Below are 18,863 nucleotides of genomic sequence, written 5' to 3'. Positions count from 1 at the left end.
AGGTATCCAGAACGAGAGGGCACAGCCTCAAAATTGAGGGTAACCTTTTAGAACAGAGGAAAGGAAGAATTTTTTTAACTAGAGAGTAGTGAATCTGTGAAATGCTCTGCCACAGACTGCGGTGAAGGCCAAGTCTGTGGGCATATTTAAGGCAGAAGTTGATTATTTCCTGATCAGTCAGGGCATCAGAGGATATAGCAAGAAGGCAGGTGTGTGGGGTGGAGTGGTATCCAGGACCAGCGGAGCAGACTCGATGGACTGAATGGCCTAATTCTGCTCTTATGCCTTATGGTCTGAATCTGAAAATGCAACCTGTTTGATGTGTGAAATTAGTTTTCATCAGTTCAACTATTAGATTTGGTCATGAATCAGTCAGTTACAGCAAAACATTATAATATGGATAATTCAATTGGCTCAGTGTCGATAGCACAAGAAACACTAGAGGGCAACAATAAACCAAACAGCAGTTTATCTATTTCTACCTGCTGATGTACTGATGTACTGCTATGTACTGATATTGCAATCTTATTTAAAATTATCCTGACACATTAGTATTTTTAACTGCATCTGGAGCTTTAAGAACATCTATCACTAAAAGCAGTCACCATATACTGTACAGCGGTTCATACCAGTTTGGCAAGATGACATCATTCTTGCCGTTTGGTCAAAAATCTAGAATTCAAGTCGCAGTGTAATTTGAGGGTGAAACTTCAGCAGTTGTCGTGTTCTCTGCTAGATGCCTGATCTGTAAGATAAATCAGCTTGTTGAAAATGTTAATTGTTAAATGGTTCCGTTTATTATCAGAGAATGGACACAGTATACAATCTGAAGTACTTAGTCTTTGCAGACTTCCATGAAAAGCAGAACCGCCAAAGAATGAGTGACAGAAAAATGATAAAAACCCCAAAGAACCTCTCCCCTAGGCAGGCAGCTGCAAGTATCAACACATCAACCACACCCCCCCACCCATTTCAGCAAAACAGCATCTGCCCTCCCCCCCACCCGTTAAGACTGGAAACCTTACTGCTAATCTATTGCATTTTGAACCAAACTTAATTTAATGGAGAGACAAGAAACTGCAGATGCTTGAATCCGGAGCTAAGATAGAAACCACAAGCTGCAGGAAGAACTCAATGGGCTCAAACAGCTTCTTTGGGGGCAAAGGAATGGTCAACATTTCAGGCCAAGCCCTTGCATCAGGAATGAGAGAGTAGACAGAAGGTAGTTAGCATAAGAGGGTGGAGTGAGACACAACCTTGCTGGTGGAAATAAATAGGAAGGGAGGGATGATAGACAGATGAAACCAGCCAAGGGAGGGTTAGGAGATAGGAAAGGGAGAAAGTAAAAAGTCACCACATACACAAATACACAAAGTCAACACATACCCCACAAATAAATGGCAGACTCGGAGATCAAGGGTTATTCTTAAAAAAATATTGACAGTTAAAATAGAAGTAAAAGTTGAAAATGTTCTCCGTATCGAAAAGTCTGTTAAATGTTTGTAATACTATATTAAGGATGTCCAGTTCTGGTCGCCTCACTATAGGAAGGATGTGGAAGCTTTGGAAACAGTACGGAGGAGATTTACCAGGATGCTGCCTGGTTTAGAGAGTATGGATTATGATCAGAGATTAAGGGAGCTGGGGCTTTACTCTCTGGAGAGAAGGAGGATGAGAGGAGACATGATAGAGGTATACAAGATATTAAGAGGAATAGATAGAGTGGACAGCCAGTGCCTCTCCCCAGGGCACCACTGCTCAGTACAAGAGGACATGGCTTTAAGGTAAGGGGAGGGAAGTTCAAGGGGGATACTAGAGGAAGGTTTTTTACTCAGAGAGTGGTTGGTGCGTGGAATGCACTGCCTGAGACAGTGGTGGAGGCAGATACAATAGTGAAATTTAAGAGACTACTAGACAGTTATATGGAAGAATTTAAGGTGGGGGGTTAAATGGGAGGCAGGGTTTAAGGGTCAGCACAACATTGTGGGCCAAAAGGCCTGCACTGTGCTGTATTGTTCTATGTTCTATACAACCCTGAGATTCTTTCTCTGTGGGCATACTTAGCAAATCTATAGAACAGTAACTGTAAACAGAAGAAACTCAAGTGGATTATTAGATGATGGGCAGATGGAACCAATTGGGGGAGGGTAATTTAATAAAGAGAGTGAGAACATGGTGGACAGGTGGGTAAAATTGATTTACTGAAATTTTGAACTGGAGGGTTCATTCCTGACCAGTCACATTGTTATTTATTGAATAAACAAACCTAACATGAATCGATATTTACGTGGCACAAATATCAACTCTTTATCACAGTTTTCAAGTAAGGAAGAAGAGCTCTCTCACGTCTACTCTGAGATACATTTAATTGATGAAGACATTTCCACTCTGAAATCCCAGAATGCACTGGAACAGTCCGTTCAGTCTGAAAAATGGCAGGAACTCTCCAGAGTGTCTGGTTTGGCAAAATTAACTGGGTCAATAAGCAGGAATGATAGAAAATATGCTCAATAATGTTTTAGTCGATGTGTAAAATAATTTGTAGCTTTATATACAGTGGATGAAATAAATAAGCTAGAAAATGTGTATTTTTCTTTGGATTTGATGTGCAATTTGTAAAAAAACTTGTGTTTTGTTTAACATAACACTATAAAATTCTACTTTGCAACAAATGCTATGAACAAAAAACATTGCTGTGTTTGTTTCCATGAACAAACTCAAGTTTTTCTGGCACCCAGCTAGTTCCAATGTCCAGCATTATATCAGGGCAGAGTGTAACTCTAGAAAAACCATTTTGGAAATTAGAGAAAATCTTTGCCCCAAGACAATCCATCTCTCAACTCAAATCACCCTCAACTTTTCAGTGCTAAATCCTCATTTTTTTCCCATCCACGAGTTAGTTGTTATCTATTTGCTCTCCTTCCTTTCCTATTGCCCATCCAGTCAAACACATTTTACAGAACTAGCTTTAATTCTGAACCCTGCTGGCTAATTTTTCCTCTACTCTCTGCATGCATATCATACACAAGGATCACTTCATAGAAGCAAATCATCCTATGGCTGCAGCCCATCAAGTCTATACAATCAGTCAAATTATCCCACATTTTCCCCAGAGCCCTGCAAATTAGCATTAATTGATTCTATGTCTGCTATCCCTAGAGGCAGTGGATTTTAGTTAATTACTACACTTTTTGTAGTATCTCTTTTCTAAAGTTTTAAGACTTTTACCCCAGTCCTTGATCTATCCCTTAATGAAAATGTCCCTTAATTTACTTCACCCCTCCTGTTCTCTCGGTTTCACCTATCACCTGCTACCTTGTACTTCTTCCTCCCCAGTCCTGATGAAGGGTCTCAGCCCAAAACATTGACTGTTTACTCCTTTAAACATACTGTGGAATCTGCACAAACAAGAGAAAATCTGCAGATGCTGGAAATCCAACCGACACACCCAAAACGCTAGAGGAACTCAGCAGGTCAGGCAGCATCTGTGGAAAAGAGTACAGTCGACATTTCAGTAAAACTCCCCAACATATTCTTCTTTATTTTTGTTACTTTTCTGTGGCCACACGTTGTGGTAAGTTGTAACCATTTTCACATCACAAGGTGATCTTTGACCAAAATCTTGTTTTAGAAATTCAAACTTTTTCCTATATTCTGCCAAATACTTGATGTGTTGAAAAATGCATATTCTAATTAAACTTATTACTAAAGATAAATAAATAATTGCCTTTTTAATTTTCAGTTTTTTATTATTATGCATTGCAATGTACCGCTGCCACAAAACAACAAATTTGATGACATATGCCAAAGATATTAAACCTGATTCTGATTCTGATCCTGATTTTTTCCAAAAATTCCAAATTCTATTTATTGTTAATTTAAAAATAGCACATTGGCTAACATTTCATGTTCACAAAAATCATGTTCATATTGTACAGATTGGGTGATGCACAGCTCCAGGCAGTGAAAACAAAATTCTACTCATCGTGTCGAAGACGACATATAACAACAAGTTCTCCTCTGCACACTTGTGAAGATGTGAAAGATCAAATGGTAGTGTTTTGGGAAAGGAACATGCAAAATGCTAAGGAACATGGTAGTATTTTGGAAAAAGACAATCCCGTCTATCTCCTCCCCATCAAGGACCCTTCATCTCAAATCCAGGATTTAGCAGGGAAATACTTGTACAATTAACTAAGTTCCTTTCTACTGTTTACCAGAGTGTTTCAGGCTGTGCTTCAGCTTTGCAGTGCAAAGTGAGGAAACAAAGTTATGACCGTCCCCCATTACTCAGGATGGGGAATTCAGATGAACAATCTATGCCAGGTTAGATTAGTGCAGCAATGGCTTTGCATATTCGAATTGAGATGATTGGCTATAAGAAACCAAGGTAATTTAATGTTTTGAATTATTTTTGTTCATATAAATTATTGAATTTGAAGTAAATTTACATATTTAATTTTGTAACAAAATATGATATTTCGATATGTTTAATGGTGTGGTTGTTTTCTAATATTTGTTGAATGCTATGGCAATCCGCTAACTTGGGGATGAGGCTTAGCTTATGTCAAACTTGCTTTCAGCATTTTGTGTCGGGGCTAATTCATCTGACTGTGCAGATGAGACTCGGGCTTTGCCCCTTCATCGAGCCAGCTCCCCTAGGGAAATTGTAAGCCAATCACAGTTGTAGGGCTCACTCCTGACTAAAAGTTCTAGATCACCAGTAAAAGTATTGTTAGGTTTGCAGCAAAGTGATCAGAGTTCACACCTTTTCAAATGATGACTGCATCAGGGCATGTATATACTTCTGGTAAGATGGCAGCACATTTGGATGCAGCAGTCCCAAAGGTGTTCTTTTCATTGTTAAATGTGCTTCTTATTATTGTCAGACTGTACTGGACTCCAAGAACTATGGGTGCATATGTCTACCACATTAGGGAGCTGCTCGTTGTTTTGGAGTAGCCGGCCGGGGTGTCGTAGGAGCCGGCTGGCAAGTTGGAGAAAGAGAAGCCGGCCAACGGGACAGAGAAGCAGAGGTCAGCTGGCGGGCCAGAGTAGGGGAGCTGGTCGGCAGGCCAGAGAAGGAGCCAGCCGGTGGGTCAGAGGAACCAAATTGGGTTCAGAGGAGCTGACCTGGGTCCAGACCATGCTGCTGTCAGCTACTAGAAGGCATTGGAGTTGGTGCACAAAAGCAGCATGCACTGTAACCGTGAGTGACTGTCTAAGGCATTTCTCTTGGAATCGCAAGACCCTGTTGGACACTGATAATGTAAGATACAGCAGGCCTGTTTCCCTTGGTGGCACAACAGACAGTGAGGCAGTAGCGTGGACTCGGTTGTAGCAAGGACTAGGCCTCAAACCGGGGGCTTGCCAGCTGCTGCAGCCCAGGTGAGGAGACGCCAGAGATGATGTAGTATGGCGTCCCTTCTCAGTTAGGACTGATCTCCTGCTGGTGCTGCCCTCCAGTGTTTGACCTGTGGATTGACAGGAACTGTGCCATCAATTTGCGGGACACGCCATTCAGGGTGTTGGACTATATATGCCTTTTCTTATGTGACTATGTTTTTTTTTGTCCCTTTGCTGTTTTGAACGTGCTGTGTATGTTTTGCACCTTGGTCCCAGAGTTCAGTTGTATGCATGTATGATTGAATGATAATTAAGCTTGATTTAATTTGTATGTAGGCACATCTTTGGTCGCTGGTAGTAAACATAAAGTCTTCAAATTCAGTCCAGTAGATCAGTGGATCAGTTATTCAGGAGGTGAGTGCAACCAGGAGCCAATACTCAGACACTCAGCAGAAGTGACCAAAGGTGAATACGTCTGCCTAAATGTAGCCATTGTAGCAGTATAGATCAGGTGTTACTTATAAGACAGGACACAAGGTACTCTTTGAGACTAATCATTTAAGACAATGTCATTATTTTGGTAATATTGTAGACTGAATAGTCATGAATCAGTCACCATTTTACATTTCACATTTTTCTACAGTGTGTATAAATCAGTCTGATAATTCACTATCATCTATTTTGTTATACAGCTGAGATCACTTACTTCATGAACTCTCCACAAATAATTTGAATAATTGCTTAGCTAATCTGCAAAGCATATTGAACATAAGAACATAAGAAATAGGAGCAGGAGTTGGCCATGCGGCCTATTGAGCCTGCCCCGCCATTCAATAAGATCATGGCTGATCTGTCTGTAAGCTCAGCTCCATCTACCTGCCTTTCCCCCATAACCCTTAATTCCCCAACTATGTAAAAATCTATCTAACCGTTTCTTAAATATATTTAGTGAGGAAGCCTCAACTGCTTCCCTGGGCAGAATTCCACAGATTCACCACTCTCTGAGAAAAACGGTTTCTCCTCATCTCCATCCTAAATCTTCTCTCCCTGAATCTTGAGGCAATGTCCCCTAGTTCTAGTCTCACCTACCAATGGAAACAACGTTCCTACTTCTATCTTATCTACCCCTTTCAAAATTTTGTATGTTTCTGTAAGATCCTCTCTCATTCTTCTGAATTCCAGAGAGTATAGTCCCAGGTGACTCAATCTCTCCTCATAGGTTAACCCCTTCATCTCTGGAATCAACCTGGTGAATCTCCTTTGCACTGCCTCCAAAGCCAGTATATCCTTCCTCAAGTATGGAGACCAGAACTGCACACAGTACTCCAGGTGCGGCCTCACCAGTACCCTGTATAGTTGCAGCATGACCTCCCTGCTCCTGAATTCAATCCCTCCAGCAATGAAGGCCAACATTCTGTTTGCATTCTTAATAACCTGTTGTACCTGCAAGCCAGCTTTTTGCGATTCATGAACAAGCACTCCCAAGTCCCTCTGCACAACAGCATGCTGCAATCATTCACCATTTAAATAATAATCTGCTCTTCTATTACTCCTTCCAAAGTGGATGATCTTGCATTTACCAACGTTGTATTCCATCTGCCAGACCTTGGCCCACATTGGAATTTATAGTTTTATATAGACTCAATGGAGCAAAATACCTTGAACCAATTATATATGTATGCATGTACATTGGTGGAAATAAAACTAATTTAATAAAGAAGATGGTACATATTATCTCTAATTGTTCCACACTACCTCTGTAATGGTACGTTGTGCAACAGAATATCTAGTGCCAGTAGCTGACAATATACTGCATTATACATTGAACGTATTTAATCTTGTACATTGAAAACAAAATGGCACTGAGGTTTCACCGAGATGTGCATACCACAAATGTAGCATCAGTTAGATCTTATGCTGACTTGTTTGTCCAAATCATGCAAAGCTGTTCTCAATCTAATTTGTCTCCATTAAGCCAGTGGGTAGGTGCCAAACTCCAAGGAACAGGAATAGAGGAACAACCTGCCCGAACATCCGTTTCTAGGGATGTTCTTGTCAAGTGCCTGAGCTCCCTCAGTGCATCATGCATATGACATACACAGAATAATGCCTGACTTTCCAGGCAGAAATAAGCTCAAACATCTAACCAGACTATGTTCCCTCGTAGGACACTATCAAAAGGAATATTACTGCAGTTCTATGGGGCTTGTGTACCACAGGAATAATTGGTCACCTTGTGTTGCATTGCCTAGTATTTGCAACTAGGGTGCATAATTAAATAGGGCTAAGCGGAACGAGTTCAAGCACCAGCATAATTTGCCTAAATTCAAATTGGAGTATAGATCTGTGAGAGAATCTCAATGTTGAGGCACAGTCTTGACCCAAAACAGCAACAATTCCTTCAACAATTCCCCATTACTAGCGCTTGATCCTCTGAACTCCACATGTATTTTTGCTCCAGATCCCAGCATCCAGAGTCTCTTATGTTTCCTCTTAATTTAAACTAATTGGTAGTGTTCCCTCTAATTTTTTTTTACAGCTGCAAGAACCAACCATTGTTCTGAGTAGGAAATTTTTACACAGCCTAAAAACTGCATGCCACTTTATGTTAACATTACATAAAAGAAAATTTGAGCTGTAAGACATTGCTCAAGAGGTTGTGGAATGATTCCCAAGGACTGGAAAATTGCAAATGCCACTCCATAGACAGCTGTGCAGGCCAAGTTATTGAGTATATTTAAAGATTAATAAGTTCTTGATTAATCAGGTAGTCAAAGGTTACAGAGAAAAGGCAGAAGAATGGGGTTGAGGGAGATACTGAATCAGCTATGATGAAATGGCAGAGCAGACTTGATGGGCCAAATGGCCTAATTCTGCTCCTATGTCTTATGGTCTTTGTGGTTCACTGCTGATAGGAGTTGGATCTGCTGGCAGAAACCTACACCTTTAGTTATTTACTCTCAAGAAAAAATAAGAGCACTCAATTGGGAAGGGATGACATCAATTAAAACTTCCACCCGGTACACATTCTGCGGCTTCACATTTGATAATTCCCTGGAGCTCCCTGCAGTGGCCACAGATTTGCTTTGAAATTACTTGTAATCTGCATAGGTCAGTCATTGACCTTTGAACAACCTGCAGCTAGGGGCCACGCACCACAGGAAAGGCTTAGGTCAGTCCATTGTAAAGGAAGAAAGGCAGATGTGGAGAAAAGTACCAGGTTCCCAACTTTACTCCCAATTTTACTCTGTTCCGTGGATGCAATGGAGAATACTCCTTGAAGTCTGTTTCACTTCCCAGCTATCAGCACAGCAATGAAAGAGAAGCAGTAAGTTCTGCTGATATACTGTATGTCATTGGGAACTCAGGTAATGCATCGGTACATGGCTGAAAGTGACAACTGTCCTAACAATGTTCAACTTGCTCTTTTGTAGGGGTGGGTTTTGCAAGTCAGCTGACTGACCATTAGAGTTATTAAGAATGTTGGTTTAAAGCACACAAGTAAAGTGACTAATTTCGAGTCAACTTTCTTCCAAGCCACCCAGCTTTATTCCGTAAATCTAAATCCAGATTTTTACGTACCAATAATCCTCAGTTTCTTCCCTACCAACAGCGTCACCACCTCTGGTCTTTTGCCGGGTTGATAATGGAAATAAAAATTTACAGAAATCCCCTGGTGCAACTGTCCTGTTGTTTTTGCGCTTGTCAGAAATGTGCCTAGAAATTTGCTCTTCTTAAACATAAGAGACTCAGCAGATGCTTGAAATCCAGAGTAACACCTACAAAATGCTGGTGGAACTCAGCAGGTCAGGCATCATCTATGGAAAGGAATGAACAGTCGATGTTTCGGGCCGAGGCCCTTCATCAGGTCTATGTGTTTGTTACTCTTCACTCGCCCTCCAGTGGTTTGGAGGTCCTCTGTACATTCCCGGCTTTGTTCTTAACCAAAGTCGCCTCATTTGATGATCTTCCAACCATTTCATTGAAAAATTGTATTTCTCTCTTCAGCCAATGTTGCTTCCTCACTCCTCCTCTGATTCCACTCTGCTGTCTGTAATTGGGAACTATGATCTAGCATTGCTGTGGCTATTTGAGATACGTTTCAGTAATAATTGAATTATCAAACTTCCATTCTTATATGTCCCCTCAACTCAGAGGCCTTACTCATCATCGTCCTCACATTTAGACATACTGTTAATTATGCACCCACTTGTTTTGTTTCTAGCTACTTTCCCATCTTTGTTCCTAACTGGTATTTTAGAATCAAACAACTTCTATGATAGCACGTTGAACTAAAGGAATTGCAATTTATTTACCTTCAGACCCTTCAGTTATTAGGGACCAATATCCTTGCAGGCAGGTTGGCTAGAGCTGTTGGGGAGTATTTAAATTAATTTGGCGGGGGAATGGAACTGGAATGGTAGGGATAAGGATGGGGCAGTTGGTGTACAAGTCGATGCAGAGTGTAGTGAGACTGTGAGGAAGGGACAGGAAGATGATGAGCAAAACTCCAGTCGGTGCGATGAGTTGAAGTGTAACATTGGGGCAAAATCGTAAAGGCTGATGAATACGGGACTAAAGGTGTTACATTTGAATGCATGCGGTATACAGAATAAAATGGATGATCCTGAGGCGCAGTTTGTGGATTATAGGAAGATAGGTGGAGGGGCAGGTAGTGTTGAGGAAGCAGGGAGTCTGTAGAAGGGCTTAGACAGATTAGGAGAATGGGCCAAAAAAGTAGCAGATGGAATAGAATGCCGGGAAGTGTATGGTCATGCACTTTGTTAGAAAGAATAAATGTGTAGTTTATTTGCTAAACAAGGAGTAGATTCAAATATCTGAGGTGTAAAGGGACTTATGAATCCTCATGCAGGATTATCTGATGGTTAACTTGCAGGTTGAGTTGGTGGTGAGGAAGGCAAATGCAATGTTGTTGTTCATTTCAAGAGGACTAGAATATAAAAGTAAGGATGTAATGCTGAGGTTTTATAAAGCATGGTTGAGGTCTCACTTGGAGTAGGGTGAATAGCTTTGGGCCCCTTATTGAAGAAAGGATGTGCTGACATTGGAGAGGGTTCAAAGGGGATTCACGAAAATGATTCTGGGATTGAAAGGGTTATTATATGATCAGCGATTGAAGGCTCTATTGAAAGTCCTAAGTAGAGTGGATGTGGAGAGCATATAGTGGGTGAATCTGGGACCAGAGGGCATGGTCTCAGTATAGGCAGGGGTTCACAACCTGGTGTCCATGCACCCCTCAGTTAATGGTAAGGCTCCATGACATAAAAAAGGTTGGAAACCCCTGGAATAGAGGGACATACATTTACATCAGAATTGAGGAATTTCTTTAGCCAGAGTGTGGTGAATCTGTGAAATACATTGCCACAGACAATTGTAGAGGTCAAGTCATTGGGCATATTTAAAGTGGGGGTTGATAGGTTCTTGATTAATCAGGGAGTTAAAGGTTACAGTGGAAAAGCAGGAGAATGGTGTTGAGAGGGATAGTAAATCAGCCATGACAGAATGATAGAGTAGACTCCATTGTCTAAGTGGCCTAATTCTGCTCCTATGTCTTATGGTCTTATTTGAAGATGGCTACATAAATGTTGTGGTGAAGGTATTACTACATTTGATTGGTGCCAACACTCCATGGATGAGTTCTGTGATGTCAGTTTCAGCCAAATCGATGTACATCTGACCAGACTTCCACATTCTACTCGCTGTAAAAAAAATCACACCTCAACCCATTCACACACCATCCTGTTTTCGATGAACTACTGATTTTAAAAAAACCCTGTGATTGTAAAGTTCCCACCCTTTTGTCAAATCCTTCTATGGTCTCACCCTCTCCTGTCTCTGAATATCAGCTCTATGATGAAATATCTGCAATATTTCTTCCATCCTGAGCCCTTGAACATCTTGAATTTAATTACTATGATTGGCAGACATTCCTTCTATGCCCAGACCCCAAGATCATTTTTTCCCCGTTCTGCCTCTCTAAGACCATAAGACATAGAAGCAGAATTAGGCCATTCGGCCAATTGAGTCTGCTCCACCATTCGATCATGACTGATCTAAGTCCCATTCCTGCTTTAAGACTGCTATAGATTATAGCTAATTTGACCTAATTATGGTTATGTGGCTCCAGCAAGTCTTCTTTGGCAATTAGCCTGTAAAACATCTTGGAAAGATTTAGCACTTTAAAAGTTCTGTAACAAGTAAGTTGTTGCTGCTACAGCATATCTGCACTAGTAAATTTAAGATGTTGTATCAGAGGCCGTCGCCCTTCTCACAACAGAGGTCATTTTCAATCAGCAGTAATGTAAAGTGTGATAGCTAATCAGCTGCCTGTTTTATTCCCATGGATACAATTTCATCACATGCTTTATGTTAACAATGACCTACTCAGCTGATATAGAGCCTTTGTACATGTTCAAATTTATTGATAAGTGTTAACACGTTTGAAATAACATTATTGCATTTCATGGCACTGTTAAAATAGGTGGATGGAAGTTGTTGAAAGAGCCAAACCATAAACTGTTTTGGCATTTTTTAATTACTAGAAGTGTGACTTGAATTACGGCATTGATTTATATAAGGTGCCTGTAATGTAATTAATTAGGACCACAAAGTTATTTTTAATGAGTTAGCAGGATCAACATCTACCATGGTGGAATCTATTGACCCAGAAGCAGTTATATTCAAAGGTAGGTGAAAAATAGCTTTTGCACAGAAGACAAAGTTCTGCTATTAAGCCTCTTGTAGTCTCAGCTTTGCTTTCTAAAAGTTTGCAAATGTGTTCAGTCAGTGGAAGAAAAGCAGAGCACAGCAAAGGTCCTCCAAACAGATTCAGTTTTTAAAGTTTAATTGGATTTTTCTCTGATCTGAATTATTTCAGCAGGTGTTATTCTTTATGAATCTCATGTTCTAATTCCTAATGACAGTGACAAAGATGAAGAGAGAAAAATATTAAAGACAGTTTCTTTCCTCAATCTAATAGTTTTAAGTTAAATTTTGAAAAATGACTTTTTGAGGGAGATAGATGATAGGAAAAACTGAGAGCTTTGGCTAATAGATAAAGATGGTAGGGTTGCTGTACCCTGCCAGTTTTAAAGATATTCCTCAAAAGATCTGAATATATTGAAACCATATGCACTATCTAGGGGTTATTGCTAACACTAAGATTGAAGACTGCATCCAAAAAAACGAGGAAAGAGAATATTCCTCTTAATCACTGGGAACAATACACCAATCCAACAACTACAATCTGTTGTAAGGACCATGGCATAGTAGTTCAGACAGTTGCACGACTCTGTTACAGCTCAGGGTATTGGAGTTCAGAGTCAAATTCCAGCCTCGCTTATAAGGAGTTGGTACATTCTGCCTTGGAATGTGTGGGTTTTCCCCCAGTGCTCCAGTTTCCATAAGACCAAACATCCCACCCTGCAAAAACTCATTTCAGGGAGGTAGCACCACCACCCCCACCCCCCGCAACCCCATATCTCCCCCCCCCCCCACCTGGTTGACCTCCAAGGATGTATGTATAAAGGACATTTGATTATGAAAGAACACAAAATGTATTTGATCACATATTGAAACTACAAACTATGTATATTCCTTGTTGAGTATTTTGTTGGCAGCCTTAATGCTAATAGCTAAATGATAATGCAAGTAGCTTTTCTATTTCTTTGCGAACTTTCCTTGTACCGTGATGTGGCTTGCTTGGCAGATTTGAGCATTTTGCAAGTCTACAGGGAGTTTGGCCACATCACATAGGACATCAATAGAGTAGCTCCTGAGCAGCCAGCCAGCTAGTTTAAATAACGTTAGCTATGCTAATGAATGAATAACACCTGTTAAACTCACCTCAACTGTCATTTAACCCACCGTGGGCAATAGAAAAGTCACTGTTGCAAACAGTGCAGCGAGCAACACTGACATTATTTTTGACCCCTATTAGGCAGGGGTACTCTTTAGTGTAGTCTGGGGTGAAATACGTTTTATATTTTCTGTTTTTTGGAACACTCTGCCATGGTGCTGCAGGACACTAAACTGAACTGATGGACAATGAAAGAGAGAGGTCGACTGTAAAGCCCGCCCACAGAGAAAACTAATAGGTCTACTTAGCATGAAGAGAGACCAATCAGGATGCTTTCTCGCTACGTCTGTCACTTGCTCTCTCTGTCTCTCACTCTCTCTCTCTCTTTCTCCCTTTCGCTCGCTTGGTCTCAAAAAAATCAATTTCTGGGATATTGTATATAATTTGCGGGCGTCAGGGAGCCACTATCAATATGCAGAAGGCTCCCGGAACTTCTGGGAGAGGTGGGATGTCTGTAAGACACTGAAGCAGAATTAGGCCATTTGGCCCATTGAGTCTGCTCCGCTATTTCATCACAGCTGATCCATTTCCCTCTCAACCCCATTCTCCTGCCTTCTCCCCATAACCTTTCACACCCTGGCTTATCAAGAACCTATCAACCTCTGCTTCAATGACCTGGCTTCCACAGCCACCTGTGTTTCCTTCTACAGTCCAAAGTCATACTGAAAAGGTTAGTTGATCATTGTAAATTGTCCCATGAATAGGTTAGGGTTAAATCGGAGTTGCGGGTCAGTGTGGCTCGGAAGGGCCTATTCCACGCCATATCACTAAATAAATAATAAAACTGATAGAACAATCTTCAATAACTAGCTACCTTCAACAGAAAGTTAAAGGGAAGTAGACATAATTTAAATGTCTGTTTTTGACCAGAATAGACACAATGTCCTTCTTCTATGTTATGAATCTGTGATCTTACATCCTTATGTGAAATGAAGTGCATTTTATTCTGCTGAGACTTTTAAATGCAATTTCTTTTTTAAGTGAATGTGCCTTTGATATCACTTGATTAATGTGGCTAGTCTTAAATACACATTAGGAGACTCCTACCGCTGCACAGAGGATAATATGACAGTGAAGAAAGCTGATGGCATGTTGGTCTTCATAACAAGGGGAGTTGAGTATAGGAGCAAAGAGGTCCTTCTACAGCTGTACAGGGCCCTGGTGAGACCACACCTGGAGTATTGTGTTCAGTTTTGGTCTCCAAATTTGAGGAAGGACATTCTTGCTATTGAGGGAGTGCAGCGTAGGTTCATGAGGTTAATTCCTGGGATGGCGGGACTGTTGAAAGATTGTTGAAAATCTTTCATATGTTGAAAGATTGGAGCGACTGGGCTTGTTAGAAGGATGAGAGGGGATCTGATTGAAACAGATTATTAAGGGATTGTACATGCTAGAGGCAGGAAACATGTTCCTAATGTTGGGGGAGTCCAGAACCAGAGGCCACAGTTTAAGAATAAGGGGTAGGCCATTTAGAATGGAGTTCTGGAAAAACTTTTTCCACCCAGAGAGTTGTGGATCTATGGAATGCTTTGCCTCAGAAGGCAGTGGGGGCCAATTCTGTGGATGCTTTCAAGAAAGAGTTAGGTAGAGCTCTTAAAGATAGCGGAATCTAGGGATATGGGGAGAAGGCAGGAGCGGGGTACTGATTGTGGATGATCAGCCATGATCACAGTGAATGGCGGTGCTGGCTTGAGGGGCCGAATGGCCTACTCCTGCACCTATTGTCTATTGACATTGCCCAATCATAATGGAAGACCTTCAAAAATGTCTTTAGACTTGCACATTGCATGTCTGTGGTTTTTTTATTTTAATCATTTTCAAGTCAAGTTCAAGTTTATTGTCATTCAATTGTACACATGTATACTGCTAAACATTGTTCTCTGAGGCCAAGGTGCAAAACACAGTCACGCACACCACACACAGTTACAATCCAGCACATAGTCACAACATCTGGCTGGCTGAGTAGATCCACAGCAACAGCAACAGCCTCTCACTCAATGTCAGCAAGACCAAAGAGCTGATTATTGACTTTAGGACAAGGAAACCAGAGGTCCATGAGCCAGTCCTTATTGAGGGATCAAAGGTGGAGTAGGTTCTATGGATGTGTGGTGGACAGTTCAAACACTACCAAAGTATGGACACACCAATGCCCTTGAATTGAAAATCCTACAACAAGTAGTGCATATGGTCCAGGCCATCGTGGGTAAAGCCCTCCCAGCCATCTACACAGAACGTTTTCGCAGGAAAGCAACATCCATCAATTAGGGACACCTACCACCCAGGTCATGCTCTCTTGTTGCTGTTGCCACCAGGAAGAAGGTACAGGATCCTCAGGACTCACACCACCAGGTTCAGGAACAGTTATCCCTCAACCATCAGGCTCTTGAACCAGAGGGGATAACTTCATTCATCCCGCACATAGGTTCCCACAGCCAATGGATTCACCTTCAAGGACTTTTCATCTCATGCTCGTGATAATTATTGCTTACTTATTTATGATTATTACTTTTTTTTCTCTTTTGTATTTGCACAGTTTGTTGTCTTTTGCACATTGGTTGTTTGTCCGTCCCATTGGGTGCAGTCTTTTATTCATTGTCTTATGATTCTTGGATTTCCTGTGTATGCCCACAAGAAAATGACTCTCAGGGTTGTATATGGTGACACTTTGATAACAAAATTTACTTTCAACTTTAGTCACAGCCAGCCAGCCTCTGAAGGACAAATAGCATGTAGTTGCAGAGCTTGTCCTTTCCTCTAATTTTAAACCATAATAAATATACTGTATTTCTAAATAATCGTCCTTCAGTACTCCAGTATCATCGCTCTAGCCGGGGATGATTGAAACCTGATAGAACATCAGAAATTTCCTCCTTTGTTTCTCTGTACTTTTTAATAATTCCAAGCAAACTCCTAGTCCTAGGACTCCAAGCCACTCTTTACAGCTGGAATCTTGACTTCCTGTCCAAAAGGACACAATTAGTAAGCCTAAACGGAAACACCTCCACCATGATTATCCTGTATGCTGGTGTCCCACAAAGTTGTGGGCCTGGCCCCCTACTCTGTTATCACTCACAACCACATGGACAGTTTCTGCTGTAACCTTATCTACAGGTTTGCAAGTAATACCACTGTAGTGGGCTGTATTGCAAATAATGATGAATGGGAGTACAGGAGGAAGACAGTGAACTTAGTGACAAAGTGTCATGACAACTATCCTTCCCTTTAATGTCAATAAAACAGAAGGGCTGTTCATTGAATTCAAGAATAGTGGGGGAGGGGTGCTATACTCCTGAGTTATATCAGCGGTTCTGAGGGCGAGAGGGTTGACAGCATATCTTAGTCTAACCACACCGATGCCCTGGTCAGGAAAGCTCACCAAAACCTTTCGTGTCTCAAACAGCTAAAGAAAATTGACATCCCTTTGATTTGATTTCCATTGATGTGCCCGAGAAAGCATCATATCCCGATGCATCCCAGCTTGGTATGGCAACTGTTCTGCCTGCAGAACCATAGAGCATTACAGCACAGAAACAGGCCTTTTGGCCCTTCTTGGCTGTGCTGAACCATTTTTCTGCCTAGTCCCACTGACCTGCACCTCCATACCCCTCTCATCCATGTACCTGTCCAAGTTTTTCTTAAATGTTAAAAGTGAGCCTGCATTCACCACTTCAACTAGCAGCTCATTCCACACTCCCATGACTCTCTGTGTGAAGAAGCCCCCACTAATGTTCCCTTTAAACTTTTCCCCCTTCAACCTTAAACCATGTCCTCTGGGTTTTTTTTTCTCCACTAGCCTCAGTGGAAAAAGCCTGCTTGCATTCACTCTATCGATACCCATCATAATTTTATACACCTCTATCAAATCTCCCCTCATTCTCCTACGCTCCAGGGAATAAAGTCCTAACCTATTCAACCTTTCTCTGTAACTCAGTTTCTCAAGTCCTGGCAACATCCTTGTAACCCTTCTCAGCACTCTTTCAAACTTATTAATATCCTTCCTGTAATTAGGTGACCAAAACTGCACACAGTACTAAAACCTGGCCTCACCAATGCCTTATACAACCTCGCCATAACATTCCAACTTTTATGCTCAATACTTTGATTTATAAAGGCCAATGTGCCAAAAGCTCTCTTTACAACCTAATCTACCTGTGACAGCACTTTTAGGGAATTATGTATCTGTATTCCCAGGTCCTTCTGTTCTACTGCACTCCTCAGTGTCCTACCACTTATCTTGTATGTTCTACCTTGGTTTGTCCTTCCAAAGTGCGTTACCTCACACTTGTCTGCATTAAACTCCATCTGTCGTTTGTCAACCCATGACTGCAAGAAATTGCAGAGAGTTGTGCATACAGGTCAGCACATCACAGAAACCAGCCTCCCCTCTATGGATTCCATTTACACTTCTTGCTGCCTCAGTAACACATAATCAAAGTTCTCACTCCCTGGGGCCATTCTGTCTTCTCCCCATCCCATCAGGCTGAATGTACAAAAACCTGAAAGCACATACCATCAGGCTCAAGGACAACGCCTATAATAAGGCAATTGAACAGATCCCTAATACAGTAAGATGGACTCTTAACCTCATAATCTACTTAGGCACATTATTTTCTGCCTGCACTGCATTTTCTCTGTAACTGCAACACTCCATTCTGCATTCTGATCTTGTTTTACCTTGTACTACCTCAATGCACTGTGGTAATGGATTGATCTGTATTAATAGTATGCCAGGCAAGGTTTTCACAATAATAAACCAATTTACCACTGTGATCTAACTTATCCAGATCTAGTAATTTATTTATCTACAGTTCCTTGATATTTCCTCTTTTATAATGCATATCCTATTCAATATTTCACAACCTTCTATGAAGGGGTAAGAGCAGAGGTGCAAAAATATAGATGAAAAGTAATGAAGTAATGACTCGGTTAAGTACTGTAAACGAAAAACAACACACACACACACAATGCTGGAGATCAGGCAGCATCTATGGAGGAACAGTTGACGATGATCTCTCAGCTGTCTACTTCCTAACAGAAGGGTCTTGGCCCGAAACATCGGCTATCTTTTCCTTTCCATAGATGCTGCCTGATCTGCTGAGTTCCTCCAGCATTTTGTATCCATTGCTACCAAAACCAAAGGTGAGGCTCGTTTCAGATGAGGCTCAGCGGCGCTGCTTTGAAGACCTCCGATCAGAGCAGCATTGTTTTGCCCCTCAGACGCAGGTCCTCCGAGTGGCGGCGGCGCTGTTTCGTCTCTCCGGCGCGGGTCCTAGCGGCGACGTCGCTGCTGTGCGTGCCAGGTGTCCAGCTGTGGCCGAGCTCCGGTGGACGGTTCGGTGCACGGAACCGAGCTCAGTGGGAGTGGTGCGGCACAAAAAAAAACCCGTTGCTCTGGACGGAGAGGGCAATGGACGTCACGGAGCGAGGATGGATCAGCCGCTGGGACGACACCGGCTGTCGGCGCAGTAAGTTTCCGCGAACAGACGAGGGGTCGGTCGGTTTGTGTCCGAGGCTCCGACATGTTGCGGCCCAACGTTTGCCGGCCTGGGTCACCGAATACCCTACCGGACCGGAGCAGTGGAGTGCGGGGGGAGTTGTGCAGTACAGTTGGAGGCGGAGTTGGGTAGCGGAGAAGATT

General features: G+C 41.8%; 2 protein-coding genes across 5 annotated transcripts in view; both read left to right on the top strand.

Annotated features, from left to right (window-relative positions):
• Nucleotides 1-3,735, top strand: part of LOC140733681 (uncharacterized) — a 52,809-nt gene extending 49,074 nt beyond the window's left edge. For both annotated transcript variants that reach the window (XM_073057364.1, XM_073057365.1), the window contains one exon: nucleotides 2,317-3,735. In XM_073057364.1, the coding sequence (XP_072913465.1) occupies nucleotides 2,317-2,514 (198 nt within the window). In that variant the 3' untranslated portion in view covers nucleotides 2,515-3,735. The remainder of the gene's footprint in view (nucleotides 1-2,316) is intronic.
• Nucleotides 3,736-11,818: 8,083 nt separating this feature from the next.
• tpd52l1 (tpd52 like 1) overlaps nucleotides 11,819-18,863 on the top strand; it is a 41,371-nt gene continuing 34,326 nt past the window's right edge. For 2 of the 3 annotated variants that reach the window (XM_073057360.1, XM_073057361.1), the window contains exon 1: nucleotides 18,466-18,690. In XM_073057360.1, coding sequence (XP_072913461.1) covers nucleotides 18,633-18,690 — 58 coding nt within the window. In that variant the 5' untranslated portion in view covers nucleotides 18,466-18,632. Of the gene's footprint in view, nucleotides 12,054-18,465; nucleotides 18,691-18,863 lie in introns of those variants that run through there. The other variant, XM_073057362.1, reaches the window with a different exon arrangement.

This window comes from Hemitrygon akajei, chromosome 9, assembly GCF_048418815.1.
Source record: "Hemitrygon akajei chromosome 9, sHemAka1.3, whole genome shotgun sequence".
Taxonomy (NCBI): domain Eukaryota; kingdom Metazoa; phylum Chordata; class Chondrichthyes; order Myliobatiformes; family Dasyatidae; genus Hemitrygon; species Hemitrygon akajei.
Note: the sequence above shows the minus strand (reverse complement) of the source record. Positions and strands in the feature narration are given on the sequence as shown.